The sequence below is a fragment of the Archocentrus centrarchus genome, chromosome 9 (assembly GCF_007364275.1).
Source record: "Archocentrus centrarchus isolate MPI-CPG fArcCen1 chromosome 9, fArcCen1, whole genome shotgun sequence".
Lineage (NCBI taxonomy): Eukaryota > Metazoa > Chordata > Actinopteri > Cichliformes > Cichlidae > Archocentrus > Archocentrus centrarchus.
The window spans coordinates 17,902,872-17,920,728 of record NC_044354.1 but is presented as its reverse complement, the minus strand read 5'-3'; the positions used below and the strand labels follow the sequence as shown (position 1 = coordinate 17,920,728).

The following is a 17,857-nucleotide window of genomic DNA, read 5'->3' as shown; positions in this document are numbered from 1 at the left end:
GGCCATCTGGCCAAGGTGGTGCATTCATGAAGGTGTACTGCTGTGTGTGATTATGGGCATGTGTGTCTGTATACATGTGCACGTGTGTTTCTGTCTGGCTGTCTTTTTATCCAGATGTTAGACTTAACTTTCCAACATGGTTGTAGCTAGAGAGGTGTAGCTGTGGGCAATTCAACCTCTAAACTTACAAATCTGTGCACTTCTTAACCTGTAAGTGAGCCCGGGGGAGCAAATTTAAGCACGCTCATATATAGTTTGTGAACGCAATAGTACATCATCGCAGTTGTCAGACTGTGTCACCGCTCGACACTTCCACAAAAAAAAAAAACGATCAAAATTTTCTTCATGGTCTCTTACTCTCCTTCTGCCCAATTCTGAAATACCAGCCGCATGTACACATCATCCATTAGTGCCAGCTGTGTTTAGTGTGTGTGTTGTGTGTGTGTTTTGTGGGTATGTGCGAGAAATAGAGATATCGCATAGTCTCACATGCAGCTTTTCACTCTTTTCTCTCTCACACCCACACTGTTGTCACCCACCCATCCCGACAGTGAATCAGCCACCGTGGCAGCTTTGCCTGAGGCGTTGGCACAATGGACGGGACTGGAGTTACCTCCTGTCCTGCATGATGGGTGGTGTCTGTGTATATGTGTGTCTGTGTGTATGCGTCTGTGGGTGGTGTCTCCATTCCCCGTCTCAGGGTTAAGCGTCTGCTTCCTCTCTCCACACCTGCAAGCTGAGTGTCTCTCCGTTCTGTCCTTCTGTGCATCCCTGTTCTTCTTTATCTCTCCCTCCCCGCTCCTCCTTTTCCTTTGCTTTCCCTCCCGGAGAGTTGAGGCCATTGTCGGGCTGAGCGGTGTAGGGTTCTGTTCTCCTGCTGCTGCCAGCTCTCCCCACGGCCCCTGCAAGACAAGGCTGTTATTGCCCCAGGGACCGCAGGCCTCAGCAGCTCTTCCTCCAAACAAATTTGCTGTAACTTTATCTGCAATTGGGCCCTGAATTGGGAGCAAATAGAGGCAGCTTTGTGAAGCTCGGGGAAGGGCGAGGGCAGCGAGCTGGGGGTTGTTGGGGAGGCAGGGGAAATGATACCGGGCTCTTTTATGTCAGGCAAAGTAGGACTCTTATCAGGAAGAGAGCCCAGACAAGGGAGCTACTTCTAGAGGAAACTGGAGCACCTATCACCTGCTTTGCATTTAGATAAAAATTCACCCTGCTGAAATAAAAAAGGGGAAAAAAAAAAAAAAAAGCAAAGGCAGGTACAGAAGCAACTATTGGAGTGTATATGTGTGTGTGTTTGCACATGTCTGGCTGGCAGTTTGATACACAGTGCAAAGACACCATAGCAGTCAGCGGTACACACCACTCCAGGTCTCTTTAAATTGCTCCTTTGACTCCTCTTCAAAGAACCTGTCTAACTTTTAAAAGTTTTAAAGTTGGGAGTTCGTCTTTGCCCACAGCAAGGGACAGCTTTGAAAGATATACTTTCACATTTTACTGTTCTCCTCATTTCCAAAATGAATGATAGTTGAAATGTGGTAGCATGACTCACAGAGAATACCAAGTCAGAGTTTAATCACCAGAGATAGAGACTCAACAGAAAATGTGTGAGGTCTTTTGATAAGAAGTCGCGATACGGTACCCTTAATAATAATTGGTACCTGTGGGAAGTTGTAGTATTGTGATCATAAATGGTTTAAGCTTTATTGTATTGTTGTAACTATGATGTTGCAAAATGACTGGCTTTGACACAACAGTTTTAGTGATTTGGGCTTCTTTTTTTAATCGAACGAAGAGCATTAATTGTGCTGTAGAGCTAGGTTCTGCACGAGAACAGCAGGGGGCAGTCTAGCACCACTGAATGTTGTGTAGGTCTGGTCAGAAACAGGACACAGTCTCCCTCCCTCTTGTTCCCTCGAACTTAACAGGACTTCTAGTTGCTATCTGGCAACACTTAGTGCCAGCATGGAAATTGATGTAAGAGAGATAAAGGGGAACTCTGAAATCCAAACTTCAGTTTCACTCCACTGAGACAGAGCAGGGGGAAGTTAGCCTGGTGTGTGGTTAATGTAAGCCAAAGCACTGAATATTACCCTCCCACAGTGCTGCGGCAAAGAGCCGCAAGGACGCGGGTTGTGTTTTGAAACAAATAAAGCAACTCTCAATGTGCCGCACTAAGTGCTTGAATAAATCATTTTCACTATCTCTTTTGTTAGGATTTTTTTTTTTTTAATATAGCTTATTGTGTTTTGAATATTTTAATATTAAGAGAAAGCTTTAAACATTATAACTGAGATGAAATCTAACTACACAGACTTGTCAAAATAATTTAGATACTGTTTGGAGTTTTGGTATTTTAGCTAAAGTGTTACAAATAATGGTTTGACTTTGTTAGTTTTGTAATTGTCTTTCTTAATTACGCATCTCATTTCAATATCAGCTCGTCGTCAGATGTGAAGTTAGCCCAGTTCAAATGTTGCCTTTAACTATATCTAAACTGGTTTAGCAGATTTGACAGTGGAAATCCTTATTTGACTTTGTTTTGTGACAGCTGACTAGTTTTGTTCCTGGAAACTTCACTAAAGATCACTGAAGCACAAATAATGATTAAAAGAAATGACGGACTTTTGTTTTGACAAAACAGATTTGTTGTCTAAAAGTAAATTGTTAATTGAAAATTCCTGACTTGTTTTTTTATGCTGTCACTGCTGAAAGTAGTTTTGGTGACACAATCTAATATTCATCATATAAGAGAGAAAAAAAAAGACTCACTACTATTATTTTAGTAGGTTTGATAATTACAGAAAACATTTTCTACAGGAGGAGTGAAAACAGGCTCCAACTCACTTTTTCTAACAAATAGATTGGATTTATTTACATACTCGCTAAACTAAATCAGAGAGTGCACATAATCTGAAGAATACAGGAATACGTAAGCAAAGAAAGACTGTTTCATATTAAAAAAAAAATTGCATTATCAAGAATGCAGCATTATTAAACAAAGCAAGAATGGGACGAGCATCCCCTGTGTGAGTATTCAGATATTCACTATGAACCATCACCAGCCGCTACATTATGTCTGTGGCCACACAGGGTCATTTACAAATTATTCCCATAGACTACATCTGGAGCTTCATCTAGCTTTTCCTCCTCTTTCTTCTCCTTCAATCCAACATGTTTTTTGCAGTTTTTTTTTTTCTCCCTCTGCTATTTTCTGGTCACTGACATCCACAGCAGGCTCCTTCCCACTCCCTATTCTCCAGGCGAAAAGCCTCCTATGTGGTGCAGCGAGCGACGGGGGGTGACTGTGATCGCCCAGTCCTGGTGGAAAGGTTCAGGCACCGTAGGGCCCCATTGCCCAGCCGGTGGGCACATAGACGGTCTAGGGCTGGCCGCTGCTGAGCCGGGGTGTCCGGTTTCTCTAGCTGTCAGTCAAAACTTCACCCTCAGCCACCTTAACCAAATGGAGGAGGAATAAAGGCGGATGACAGGTTAAACAACCTCAGGCAAATGGAGAAAGGAGCAGGAATTTAAAAACAAGAGGATTTGAAGGCTTAAAACATTAGGATAGAGAAGTACAAGTAAATTTTCTGCTGTGTGATGACAGCGTGAGTGAAAAGACTACCAGGCACCAAAAATATTTCAAATGCATTGTTCTGTATTCCTACTGTAAGTGGTATTTACAGCAGTGTATAGAACGGAGCTTATGAAGACATTTATAAGTGTGCAGTTATTAATAGCGTCTACTAGAATAGTTTCAAAGAAATGAGCTCCTCTGTTTGTTCAATTGAAGTCAACTTTCTGCACCTCTGTTGCACATTTTTGCAGTTATAAATTGCTTGAGTGTTTATCTCTGTTGCAGATCATACAGATTTGTAAATTATAGTAATTTGGAGCAGATGGATAATTTAAGAATAGTTATATTTTGTGTGGAAAATCTGCGTGAATGTGTGTTATTCTATTTGTCTGTATGCAAGCATCTGTTGTTGGGCTTTCATGATCCTTACAGCGTTTTCTGATGAGTGAAGGGAAATTGTTGTGTTGCTTATTAGTATACAAATATGAATTATTAAAGAGTTTCTTTCCAGTTCTCCTACACAGCTGTATCAGAGAAAGACTCTGTGTATGTAAGAAAGTAAGTTGAGCCTGAGAGAGACGGAGAAAGACTGTGATCCTTTGGGGAGAGTTGGCTGTTTCACCAAGGCCATTCAGGTTTATTTGAAGAAGAAACTTTGCTGTGAGCATTATGCAAATGTACTGGACATTTCTAATGTTTAATTTATGTCTTCTTTTTTTTTTTTTTTTTTTTTTGCTTTATGTATTCAGTGTCTGTTAGTTAATTTTACATGGAGTTACAATCCTGTTGTAAAGTTTTGATATGAGCCTTTCAAACTTTTCCATGAAATGGAAAAGTTGAGGATAAAAATTTTAATTTGTAAACATGGATTTATTGTGAGGAGCTTTGTCCGTTATGACGTTGTGTGTGAGTGCGTCTGTGTTGTCTGGAATGCACTGTGAGAGGGTAACGAATCTCTTATTCACTTTAACCCTATATTACACACACACACACACACACACAGACACACAAACAGAGAAATAAAGCAGACTCATTGTTGATTATTAAGCGTCCTCTCACTCTTGCTGATGTTTGCTCAACCAAACAGGATAGATCAGACAATATACGAGCTCTCAATTTCATCACTTTTAAAAGTTTCCCATCGAAACTGATTGTTAAACAGGGTTGTCTTTCCATACACAGACTAATTAATTGCAAATCTTCTGTGCTCATATTTGAAATAATTGATTTCTTGTACTTGAATTCACTGAATATGTTTCTCAGCAGACGATTAAGCATTAGGCATGGTTTGCATTTTCAGCATTTGTTATAATTGCTGCAGTTTTGTTTTTTTTATCAATCGTGACAAATCTCTATTCTTGAACATGATATTATTAGATAAGATAAATATGCTTTTGTTCTATTTATTTCTGACAGATTTTGTTTCCTCAAAATTCCCCATCCCAACCTTTCAATAACAACTGACAATGCTTTCTCACAATCTATACAATGTGGCCAAAAAATATCAACCTTCCACGATTAGCAATTTTACTTTCCCACACGTATCTCCCAACCACCACAGTAATCTGTTGTCAGAGGCTAAAGAGTCCTGCCAAAACCAGAATACAAGGTTTTAGGAAAGGTTAATTTTCAGATGGTACTTTTCTTGTTTGGTGATGAGAGGGGAGGTATAGAGGTTATGGTTTTGGCAGATGGGTGCAGAGGAGGTTAGAGACAGGGCATATGAGCCTTTTGGGACAGGAGAGAGGGTATAGGGTCTTGGAGTGACAGGGTTAGGGGCTCGGGTTGTGGGGTGTGCAGGGTCATGTGCTGGAGTTTGGGGTTGAGTATAGAAGGGTCAGCTTTGACGTACTGTGGCTGAAACGGTACATGACCTCAGACTCTGAGATGATTGGCATGGAGGATAGAGACTCTGACGGCTCATACTTATCCTCCTCACCATCCTCCTCCTCCTCAGCTTGAGACCCAGAAACCTTTAAGGGGTCACGGTGCTCACCCTTAGCTCACTGACACCAGGCCCGTTCCTTTGTTAAAGTGAAGACTCATTTTATGCCTTTTACTGCATGGAGTTTATGATTCTGCATATGAATGTGCGTTGTTTCCAGTCACACATACGGCACATGTGGCCAGCTTACGTTCTCGGGAGTTTGCCTCCCGAGCGCCCTTATGGCGTCTCGAATGTATACATTTTGAGCCCACATTGATCTCTTATTTGTTTTCACTTTTCTTTCACAACCACCTCTGATTTTGCCTCTTTCAACAGCTTTTTGTCATCGTCGTTTGGAACTTTGAACTCTATATGATTCCTCTGGCGCTGCTTCTGCCCTTGGCCTGGAACTACATTCTCATTGCGTCGGGGAAGGATACCAGGCAAGATGTGGTGAGTAACCCCATCGCTTCTTGATATCCCTACGCCTTTCTTTTCTTTCATTGTAAAAGCCTGTTTCCACATACAAATGAGTGTTAAATTCAGCCACAGCTGTTTTATCGGGGCATTGATTTACTACATTAATCATATGATGATGCGTTTCTAGACATTATACAAGCAGTAGATATATGGGATGTGAATTTTTGACAGGTGATCAGCATAGATGTACAGATAAGTGAGAAATAAATGTAGCTTTCTGAAGAAAAGTAGCAAAATGTACTTTCAGATTGAACCGCACGCCACAAACTTTGAGCAGATTTGGAATTTCACATATAAAAACTCTGCAGATTTTTTTTTTCTCTTAATAAAAATCTCTGTCTGACGCATGAGGTGCTGCATTCTCAGTGCAATCTCACATTTCTCACTTTGCCTTCTTTGAGGCAAAGAAAAGGGAGAAATAATAGGCTGTCACCTTGAGCAATGTTACGCCACTTACCTGGTAGTATATTTATTTAATTCATTTATTTTTATCTCTTATACCAATTAAGTGATGTCAAAGCAATGTCATGGAGAAACAGACATGTTTTAATCATGGCCAGGCACATTTGGAGAGTAGAGAGTGAAAACGAGAGAGAGAGCTGGACTATGGCGTGAGCGTGAACAATGAAGTGATTAATTTTAATAAGTGCCTTTTTCCAAGACTCAGTTGGAAATAACCAGTTAACAGACTTCAGATTTCCTTGCAGTCTTTTGCCTTCTATATGTGTATATTTATCTCTTCATAGGGATTCTTTGGGTTAGATTGGATTGGATTTGGAAGAGGTATTAAATTCAGTTATCATAATGAACCAAATCTAATAGCTGTGTGTCACTGCAATATTACAGAATTAAATGTGAACTCTACATAGCATATAGCACAGATTTATTGTTTAGTCTCGAGAGCTAATCTTCTCTATTCATAAGCCTCCATTTCCATATTTGTTCATTTTAAAAACATGGCATTAAAATTAGCAAAATGATCCTTGTGTTTCTTGACAATAAACTGGCAGTAATACTCTAGTTTTAGGCTCATATTTAAAAATTGTGTTTAACGTGTGATGTGTTCAAGTCAAGAATTAAAGGTTTGCAACTGTAGGTAAACAATTTTTTAAGCACTCAGACTTCAATTTCAGAGACACTCTCCTCACCTGTAGATGGCGACATTGCTTGCTAAAAAAAATAATAGCCACACATGCCTTAAGACAAAACCTGGCATGATTATTTGTCTCTCTACCTGCTGCTTGTATTTATCCAGACCTAATGATATTCTTTTCCTGTGTACCTCCTAAGTAAAATGAGGCAACAATGGTTGCATATCCCCGTAATGTGGCACTCCATTCACATTCCAATAAGTGCATGTAACTCCCACTTCATGTGGAATTGCTTTTCTCTCTTGAAAGGGACTATTGTGTCTCAAGTACCTCAGGACTTGGTTTAAACCTTAAGACATGTTCATACTGTTGATTCTCATATGGCAAGTGCCTTTAAGTATAACAACACTGTCCAGTTCTACTTAAAGGTCTTATGTGCAAAGCCCGAAGAAGGTATGGACACTTAGCACCAGATGTTAAAACACAGAGTTTTAACATCTGGTGCTGTCTTAGTATTTTATTTTTGTTATATTCTATTTTTTTCAGGTAAAAATCTCACTGAGATTAAAAATCTCCTTTTAAAGATTGACCTGACCAGCAGTTACAACTGAGGTTGCATCTGCTTCTTTGTCAAACGAGCATTTGATCATGATCTTCCACATTTAGGGCACGAATGCAGAGCGCATATTTTTCCTGACTTTAGCTCGGTTTGTTGTGATGGAACCAGTGCCCCTTAAAATATTTGCCGCTGACTAGAACCAGCATTTCCATTTTCTTGTTTCAGTTGAGTTTAATGTCTTGAGGCTTGTCATGCAACTAGTCTACTGGATTTATATGCCAAGGGTTAGACTAGACCGGAGAGTGGTTTTGCCTCTGAAGCTTGTTTTAATATCGCCATCTTCAGAGTGTCGTGTGAGAGTGTTTGGTTGAATTCAAAGGATCATCAAGGTCATCAAAAAAGGGGTATTTTAACACGTGAGCGCACTGCCTTTAACGTTGGCGTGTGACTTCAGTTAAATGTCTCTGCTGTCTAATATGAGCAGCATTCGGCAATGTTTTTAATTGCGTGTGCAGTGTAAATCTTACAGTTTGACAGACTTGATATGTGTGGGTAGGAGTGTCAGTGCTGGCACTGGTTTAAGGAGTGTTTGTAGAGCCTGGTGGTGAGAAAGTTAGAGGCAAAAGAGATAAAAGGTAATGGGATAGCATTAAGGTAAATGTACTCTATGTCTATATGCAGGTGTGCCAATGATGCATGAATACTCAAATACTGTGTGTGTGTGTTGTGGTCATTTTTCTGCAGTCTGGTATTAATTAGTATATGCCCTTTATTCCTAGGTTATGGTTCAGACACAACAAATGTGTAGGACTGCGGCTCGTGCACATACACACATATACGTTCACAGGAGTCATTCTAGGTGTGTGTTTTCATGCGAGTAAAAACATTAAATTATGCGTGTACATACAGATAAAAGTTGTCTGTGTTTTTTGTAAACTGCCGTGTGAGTGTGCATATGCATGAGTTTGTACAGACAGTCTTTGCAGCAATATATCTAATGAAAGTTACAATTGTCAGAGATTCGCTCTATTATTGCTCCTTTTCTTGCTGCTGTGACAGTGCAGGTGATACAAAGAAACTTCTCTCACAGTCACTGCCCCGTTTGTGTCTGTGTTGCCGTCTTACTGCTTTCGGGTTTGTGAATGTGCTGAGCCCCCCCCCCTTTGCTCCATTATCAACTTTCTTCCTCATTCAATCCTGATATTATTATCTTATCTCAGATAAGACTTATAGTAAATGTAAGGTACGATGGAAGCATTCGTTATTTTGCTGGAATGCTGTACACACACACACACACACACACACACACACACACACACACACACTCACACTCTAACGCACACATTTAGACACAAGTATCCCTCGAGTCCTGTCCCTGTTTGTTTTCAGACAGTTTTCCCCCGGTGCAGGGGGTGGGGTGAGGAGGAGGGTGAGGGGGGTCTCGTGGATTCCTCTTCCGAATCTTTATCAAGCTGAAGTCATGGACGACTCACTGTTTCCCTCTTGCACTTGGCAGAGACACTGAAAAGAATAGAAAAGAAAACAGGGGAAAAGGCTTTCTAATTACTTTAAACAACACACCAAATTAAAGCATTGTGCTGAGCTGAGCAAGGGTCAGCATCCGGAGCGCTGCGGTTTTCCAGCAGTCTGGGGTGAGGGTAATGCCAAAGGAATCTCTGTTGAACTCACTCTGAAGGTTGAGAGAGAGAGAGAGAGAGAGAGAGAGAGAGTGAGAGAGAGAGAATGAGAGAAAATAAAAAAAAGCCTACAGTTGAGTACAGACTTCCTAATGAACTGGCCTTGCTTCATCTGACGGGTTCAGTGTGCTTACCCTTCGATGCTTTTACACCACAACCACAGTCCGCAGCCCTGTCTATACACAGTGTTCTTTACATGCTGTATTTCACCACTCAGGGTCACTGACTATTGTGTGGTTACATGCTGCTTTGCAAACAGATCCAGGATCAGCGCTCCTTAGCCTAGCCCCAACCTTGACCAGTACCTGCTAAGCAGTCAGAGCATCCTTAAGAACAGCGATTAAAGGAGGCACTGCACCACCAAGGTCCCCGACCTCCTTTCTTATCATGTAGCACTCTGACCCATGAATGCTGACTCTCCAACACCGTTGGCTGACCTGTATGTCACGGTGTAACATGCTCCCTCGCTCTCTGAGCAAACAAGAGGACCCTTTTATGTTTCTGAATATATGCTGAATATATGAGGATGATACTGTGTTTACTTTGGCATTCAAAGGCATTACTGTATTATTAAGAAAGACTCATATTGTTTTTCTGCTTCTCCACTCTGCATTGTAATGAGATGACCTCTCCATCTCGCACTTGTTTGGAAACCTGGGACAACTTGGAGGTTACATCTGTCCCAAGAATGTTACAATGAAAGCTGCCCCTGCGCTGGGCTTGGTCAAGCAGAGGACAGGCAGCTCTGCTGGACGAGGAAGATGGCCGCTAGATACATGTGCACACATGCGTGTGTCTTGTCACGGCAGCGAGGCGTATTCTCGGGTATGCCTGCTTGCATGAGTAGATGATGGGCACTGAGATTAACAAGCAGGGACACATCCCAAAAGAAATCATTCCTTGGCGTTCTCCTGGCCCAGAAAAGCCCTTACCAGATGTTATGAAGGTGTTAATTTCAGTGCAGGCTGTCGGAGAGGCTACATATGGAACACGGTGATGTCTCTTTCTACCACAGGATGACGGGCAATTAGGCCTCGTCACACTGGAGGACCATGCTCTTTATCCCATGCTTCAGACCATTACATTGATTCACCCAATGGATCCACCAAACCATTACAGAAGAGGAGACCTTAATGGCCCGAAGATGCTTCGCACTTACAGGCATGCCTCTGGTGGCACGAAAACTGAGTGTGCAGCCCACTCTTGGCACATAGAGAGTTTAATCATGTTCACGGAGCTTGGTTGTTTATTAAAATAAAGTAATTGAGGTCATGTAGTTCTATTGCTACTAGTTTAATATTTACTTTTCTCTACTGTGTGTGACAGCAGCGTATTGTTCGTTAGTGTAAATAAAATCTGGTTTATTTACAGTCAAAATTGTCACATTTTATTTGAACGTTGTATCATTTTTAGAGCGAGGCTTCATTGCAATTTTTATCTGTTCTATTTTCTCCTTGATTTTGCATCTCAAAAAAAAACCTTGCCGCAACACTGTGCCTTGACATCTGCCCTCATTAAGAGCCACACATAACACAGGTGGAGCAGAAGTAAATATTAGGAAAGCTGGAAGGAAAAGAGAATACGCTGCCTATTATACCTGAACTCCTCCAGGAAGTCACACCATTTTTGCTCATAAAACTGTAACTCTGGAAAGACAAGGAGAATGAGAAAAGGAGATGGAGTGGGAGCAGGAGACAGAAAAAGACAGGGAGGCATTCAGAGAGACGGAGGCAGAGGAAAGCAGCGGTGGATGGCAGGCACTCCTCAGTGTGGAGTCAGACATGGCAGTTGGTGACAGGTGACAAAATCAAAAGGTCATGTCACTTTTAACTGGGAGCGCCTGTGCCCCGCTGATTTCCCCCGTGCCGCCCCGGCATCATCGTGCTCATCTCTGCTGCTCTCGCTGCCTCTCTGTCTCTGCTAAACTGGCAGATAGGATGGCAGGCTGGCAGGCAGAAAGACAGGCAGCGGGCATAGTTTGAAGCGGGACGGGAGCATCGGGAGCATCAGGGATGCCACTGCAGAATCCTCCCATCCTTTTCATCATATTGCCACCCCCTCTCCCATCCCACCCCATTTGTCTAACTGCCTTCATCACACTGAACCTTTGTAACTGTCTGTGCTCTTTGCTAACAACACCAGCAGTTCAGGGTGTCTGTCTCGGTGCCTGTTGTTGTTGTTGCTGCTGTTGTTATTTTGTCTATGTGGTATACCCACTGTAGCGGTTTGTTAGTGTTTTCGGTTTAAACCTGGAGCTTATGTCTACAGATGTGCGTGTGCCATACAATGAACATCAAGTATATAGCACTCCTTGGCACAATTGAATATGAAAACACAATATGAATAATGCTGGTGGACTTTTCAAAATTGTGACTGTGCCTGAATAGCTGCTTAATCTCTGGATAAACACTTGGTTTATTTGTCAGTAAATACGAAAGGAAGTCGTAACTGGTGAGTTAGAAATATCACAATACAAGCCCAAAACTCAATATTTTCCAGCGTTCACAGATTTGGTGTTGCTTTCATGAATATGGAGCTGCCCTTCTCACCCCCACCACCAGCTCCGGTAGCACCCCAGCCTCACCCCTATCCAGCCCCCTGCTGGGTGAGCCCTGGCTTGGGCAGTGCAGATGGAAGTGCCCCCCTCTGAGGGCCACGGCTCTGACAGCTTGTGAAGGGCCCGCGTGGGTCAGCCAGGCTCAGCCTTATCAGACGCGCAGCTCTCCCCCAGTCTGCAGAAACTGTGGTGTAGGCAATATGTGCACACATACACATAGACTCATGGACAGTGCATACCAAGCAGGGCCTTGAGATCCCCCAGCCAGCCACTCAGCCAAACCTCAGCAGCTGGAGAGGTTAAAACCCCCTCACGTATCAAAGAGGAAAAGCAGCAGGAGGATGGAGGGAGGGATGGAGGAATGGGAGAAAAAAGAAGGAAAAAGTATATCTTCATGTTCACTGGCGATGTCTGCCTCGGCGTCAATTCCCCATGCGGCTGTCATTGGGAAGGCGAGGAGAGGAAATAGTGGAACTCAGTACAGCCAACAGGAGAGAGAGGGCCGAGTTGAGAGGCATTTCAGGGGAAAGGTGAAAATAATGTGGCTACTAGTTTAGTAGTAGAATTTTACTTTCCCCCTATGGGGTGTTTGCATGCACTTGTTTCATTGATCCAGACAGGTTTGAGTCGATTGTTTTATTTTATTATTGTCAAACCAGTCCACCCAGAGCTTAGTTTTTTGTTTGTTTAGTTGGTTGGTTTTGTTTTATGACTGTTTGAATTAATTTGTGTGTCCATGGTTATGGATATTTAGTTGATTAGTACAAAATTATTCAGTCACATTTAGCATACGTTTCCCTCATTTCTGAACCACGTTTCTGTCTTTCCAGTGGCCTTAGATAAAAACTTCTGTAAACATACTCATAATTCAACATTCTCCTGTGATTTAACTTATGATCATATTTACTATCAAATTCACTGTAATGCCAGAGAGCTGTGTATCCAGCAAGCAGAAGATCACAGTAATAATCCTTGTGACCCTGAGATTATGCTCTCTGTCCTTGAAAACACACTAGGGGTGCTGTTGCACTGCTGATCTTGTGCAAGAAGCTTCCTGAGGATTTTTGCTTCTACTTTATGACTGTTCTTGAAAAACTTTTAGATATTTAGCTGCACGTCTCTAATAGCGTCTTAATCTCTCAAGCAGCAGCTACATTGTCTATACGGTAACAGCTTGATCCAGCAAGAAAACATCAGATCTTAACACTTCTAACAACTTTTTGTTTCCCTCGTTCTTATTTGTTGAAGTCCAGGCAGCTGTAACCATGCGTTTCAGTTAGCACAAGCAACCGTAGACAAACCAAAAGTAGAAAGTTTGGACTTGTGATGCTGACCGGAGTTCCATCTTTCTAGCTGTGGTGTATCAGTCACCAAGTATGTTAAAGTGATGGCACCAAAGTTTCCTAGACACCAAAATATAAAAATAATATACCACCTCTGTGACATGGCTTGGCAAGTAAGTAGACAAGTCACAGTTGGTTTTAATTCGTAGCAGGTATTTTTGCCTGGATGCAAAATACAGTAAAAGAGGAAAAATAATTCAGATAAAGCAGCGCATGTGTTGGAACGTGAATGCAACAGCAAATTAATTCTTGCAAATTAGCTTTTCCTGTTTAAGCAAAGACCAAACAGATGCATTCATACATCCAAAGCCATTTGAACTCTCAATGTCATTGTGCTCACTTGCATTCTTTGTGTGTATTTCATATTATCACATCTGTGTATGTATTTATGGAGCACAATGTAATCTGTAAGAGTAGCCTGCATCATCCCTGTATCATTTGAATGGGTCTGAATATGTTAATCCCCACCTCTGTAGATACTGAATTGACTGGAGCAGCTCTGCAGGCAATGTGAGCCCTGCGCGATCCTGTCGACAGCAAGGCTTTGATGCTGCCGTGCTGTAATGATAGTAATTCAAACAACATGATAATGGGGGGGATAAGCAGACAAATGATATCATACACCAAACAGGTCTTAGAAAGAGGAAAGAATGAGACAAATAGAGGAAGAAGTAGAGCGATACAGAGAACGAAAGAGGGATGTTTGGAATTCATTGGCTGTACTGAGGTAATTTATATCCTCCCATACTGAGACAGTAGCTTCAGTGCACGCATTTAGCCGTGGCAATCTTCAGGGCAGATGACATGTTCCGTGTCTTTTATTTATTAATTTTACACTGTGTCTCATTGCAGGAAACATGACTTCTCTCTGTAACCAGCGGCAATAGAAGGGAGAGAGCAGAGCGGAGAGCAGAGGGAGACAAACGACTCTATCATTCTCTCTGTCTCTCTAGGTCATGCTTCTCCACCTAGCTCATGCTCATTTCTTTGTTTAAAGTTTGGAGCATGTGCCAGGCAGGCCCTGCTAAAGCCTCTGTGTGGAGGATTCCATTATATTTCTATTTTGGCATGGATGAAAGGATTTGGAGGGAACCATGATGTCTTTATAAACAGTTATAGTTCATTTGTTTAGAGATGCCAGAAGGCTTTCATTTTTACAGTATCTCATCTACATCTTTTCCCTTGACTGAGCAGAAGAATTCCCTCTTTGGTATTTATATAGTGTAGTACTGGATGTGCTCAGTGTCAATAAAGAGACTGTCAAATGTGAACAGTCAAGCTTATTTGTCTAGACATGGGAGAGTTTCATTGAGTTAGGAATGGCCAGTTGTTACACAGTCAGACAGTTAAAATGAGGAGTTTCACACATACGTGCACAGCACTTTGCCCTAGTGATTCACTTATATTGATAGAACTCACTCAGACACACACACACACACTACCCTCTCGACTCCGCTGTTCTGACTGAACTCATCTTTGTTTGTGTGGGAAGCTGCATTTACATAAGAGGCTTATGTCAGCCGCCACATAGTTTCCCCTCTTATTCCAGTGAAAAACAAAAAGGACAAAAGCTATTGTCTTGTTAAGTAATGATTTTTGGATTTCTCCAAACTAGTTTTGCACTGTTTTGGATTTGCTTGGGGGGGGTGGGGGGGTGCGGTGATGTCGGGGATGGGTGGAGGTTTCGATGGGGGTTGGGGTCTGGTAACGCTATCAAACAATGAGAGCTGATAAATTCTGAGGTTGACAGCTGTAGGGCTTATGAAACGGGTATTTCTTTATGTAAATTGTGAGCAACTATATGATGTGTCATATGATTAGCGGTGATGTGTCATTGATAGAGGGTGGATAAGATGCAGTTGTAATGGTTTTCACTTTGGTGGCATCATGCTACAGATTTTGTGGATGTTCACAAAGACACAGTCAAGTGTGGATCAAGCTGATCTTATTGGTCAAAGGATTAACTTATGTGGTTAGAGGTCTGGATGTGAGGGACTGCATTGTCTTTATAGCCATGTTACTTTCAAATTTCAGTGTGTCTTAGTGTGCATGTAAAAATTGTGTTACTGAATTAAAAACGCTACCACTGTCCAGTATCCATATGTCCCTTTATGTTTGCTGTACTGAATGTGTACCCAGTATCTGCGCGTGTGTTGTAAAACATGCCATTTTTCTCTGTGCTGTACAGTATGTCTCGTGGTTTCTCGGGGCTTCAGAGTTACGTCGGCTCCAGTTTTATCGGTCGTGGACCACTGAAGCAAATAGTTGCCATTCTTTGTGACTCGGTCTCTGCGCTTCAGGCTTTTCTACTTTCTTCTGTCATGGAGCATCACACTCTGTGAGGAACAAAAAAAAAAAAAAGAAAAAGAAAGAAAGAAAGGTGAATGTATATAAACCAGTGGTAGAGGTGAGAGACTCATGCAGAGGTTAAGGAGGTCAGAAGAAGAGGAGTTCTGCTGTCTTCTCCCTTTGAACAGTATAAGTCTTACATGCTTTTGTGCAATGCCATTTGAGTGCTTGAGTAGACTTTAATCCTCAGCCCGTAGAAATTCAAAGCCAGAGCGTTTGCTTGCATTTCCAAAAGTGTCAACATATTTGAACAACAGAATGTTTCTAAAATTAAATTCTAATTGAGAACCATTCTGAAGCTTATGACATATTAGCACTCACAAATCCAATAGTTGTGCTATCTGCATGTCTTCCATACTCATTAACAAACTCTTGCCAGACATAAGCAGAACCAATCAGCTTTAATATGCCTCTTTGGATGTTCTGATGATGTTAACCCTCTGTTATCTAATGTTTATCTCTACTATAGCAGTTGCATTTTAAACATTTTATTTCTCCTTCTCTCTTTTTTTTCTTCCTCTTTGCTCTGTTGCAACTGTCAGCAAGCAGTGGAGGACCTGCTGGAGGATGAGGATGAGGATTTTGACAAAGATGACAAGGTAATTATGTCTTGTGTCAGAGATGCATTCGCACACACGCACACACGCACTGCCTCAGGAGGGGTTGACACTGCTTCATAGACCGGAAACGCAAACAGACTAACAAAATGACTCCATCTTCCCCTCCCATCTCTTCCCCCTGTTCAGATATTCTCACTGCCTGAGGCACAAACACATGTTCACAGATTGTACAACCTTTTTAACCTTTTCAAAAGTTTTCTCTTTAGGTGTATACGTAACACATCCCTCACCTTTTCTGCTTGCGGTGTGCTTTGTTTTCGATCTTTTGACGCAATTTGGTGCATTATCCCTAAATTTCCCTTCATACAGCAGTATGCTGAATTTATATTACAGACGCTGTGCTACAGACCTTCTTCCTGTGAACATACACCCATATAAAGCGCTTAGTTAGCTATTTAGGTCCGTTCACTGCTCCTTTATGTCCCAGTAAAACAGCATCTGGGCTTGTCCAGACACTATCAGGTAACAACAGGTGGCTTCTTTACTGCCTCCGCTCGTTTACACTGTAGAAACAGCTACTGAAACAAATGCCACTGGATAGGATACAGAAACTTGTCAGTGTTCCACTTGGGAATGGTAATTGAAATAGTACAGCACTTAATCTACCCACAGTGTTGTCTGATTTTTTTTTTGTTTGATTTTTTTTTTTTGGTGTGTGTCAGTTCGGAAATTAAAGTAATTTTCTCTTTCAGACTCCAAGCAGTGTGAAACAAGAGCAGCATTTTAGCTCGCGGAGTCCATATTGTTTATAGTGTGAAAATGAAAATGATTTGAGTCGATGCTTGATGCCTTGCTGCCACACAGCAGGTTGCGATGTGGTAATTTGCATGGCCTGGTTTGGTAATCTTTTTTTGCAAGAAAACTGATGTTGGACTTGTAGGCTAAATTTATTTATCTAACAGCAACTTCACAACAGCCTCTGCCAAAAGAATTGTAAAAAAAAAAAAAAAAAGAAGGAACCTTTATTGTGTCAGTGGTCAAATGGTCATCCCACTAGAAAGTCAGCAATCAATCAACCTGGCAGCCAGTTGGGAGATGAGCACACAGCAATATGTGAGCATTACATCCTCTCCCACAGTGCAGAGGCAGAGGCAGAGTTTCTTGGCTGTGAAGTTCCAAGGCTGAAGTGTACAGGGGGGCACTGACTGAAGATATGCACCAGGCAACCTTGAACCTTTCTTTTTTTTTTTTTCTCCCCCCACTCCTTCCCTATGTCTGTCCTCCTTACTGCATTTCTAACCTCCTCTCTGGGGGGAAAAAAATAAAAATACAAGCATTTGAAAAGCTACAGATTATATGAAATACATTTTGGACTTTCATATTGAAATGAGGTGCAGAAGCAGTTTGTGCGGCCTCTGTCAGATTTGGTGCGGAACTGATTATTCCAAATAAGAAGGCCTTGCTCTGTGTTCACACAGGGCTGGGATGCTGGATAGCACAGCTGCCACAAAGGCTACAATTTACCAACTCTGGCTTCATACATTTTGATCTATTGCTCCCCTCAACTGTTAGCATTTCATTTGAGCTGTAGGGAAGTTGAAAGGGGGGCATTTTTCTTTTTTCTTCGCCTGCATCTCTCTCCCTTCCCACTCTCTTTCTTCCCTTTCCACAATCGTCCCCTTCCCTGCCTTTTTTTTTTTTTTTTTTTTTTGCTGTGACA

At 41.8% G+C, this 17,857-nt stretch overlaps 1 protein-coding gene across 1 annotated transcript in view; it reads left to right on the top strand.

The window, feature by feature from the left end:
* Nucleotides 1–17,857, top strand: part of mctp1a (multiple C2 domains, transmembrane 1a) — a 159,404-nt gene that overhangs the window by 118,401 nt on the left and 23,146 nt on the right. The window contains exons 16-17 of the mRNA XM_030737928.1: nucleotides 5,838–5,954; nucleotides 16,120–16,176. Of these exons, the coding sequence (XP_030593788.1) occupies nucleotides 5,838–5,954; nucleotides 16,120–16,176 (174 nt within the window). The remainder of the gene's footprint in view (nucleotides 1–5,837; nucleotides 5,955–16,119; nucleotides 16,177–17,857) is intronic.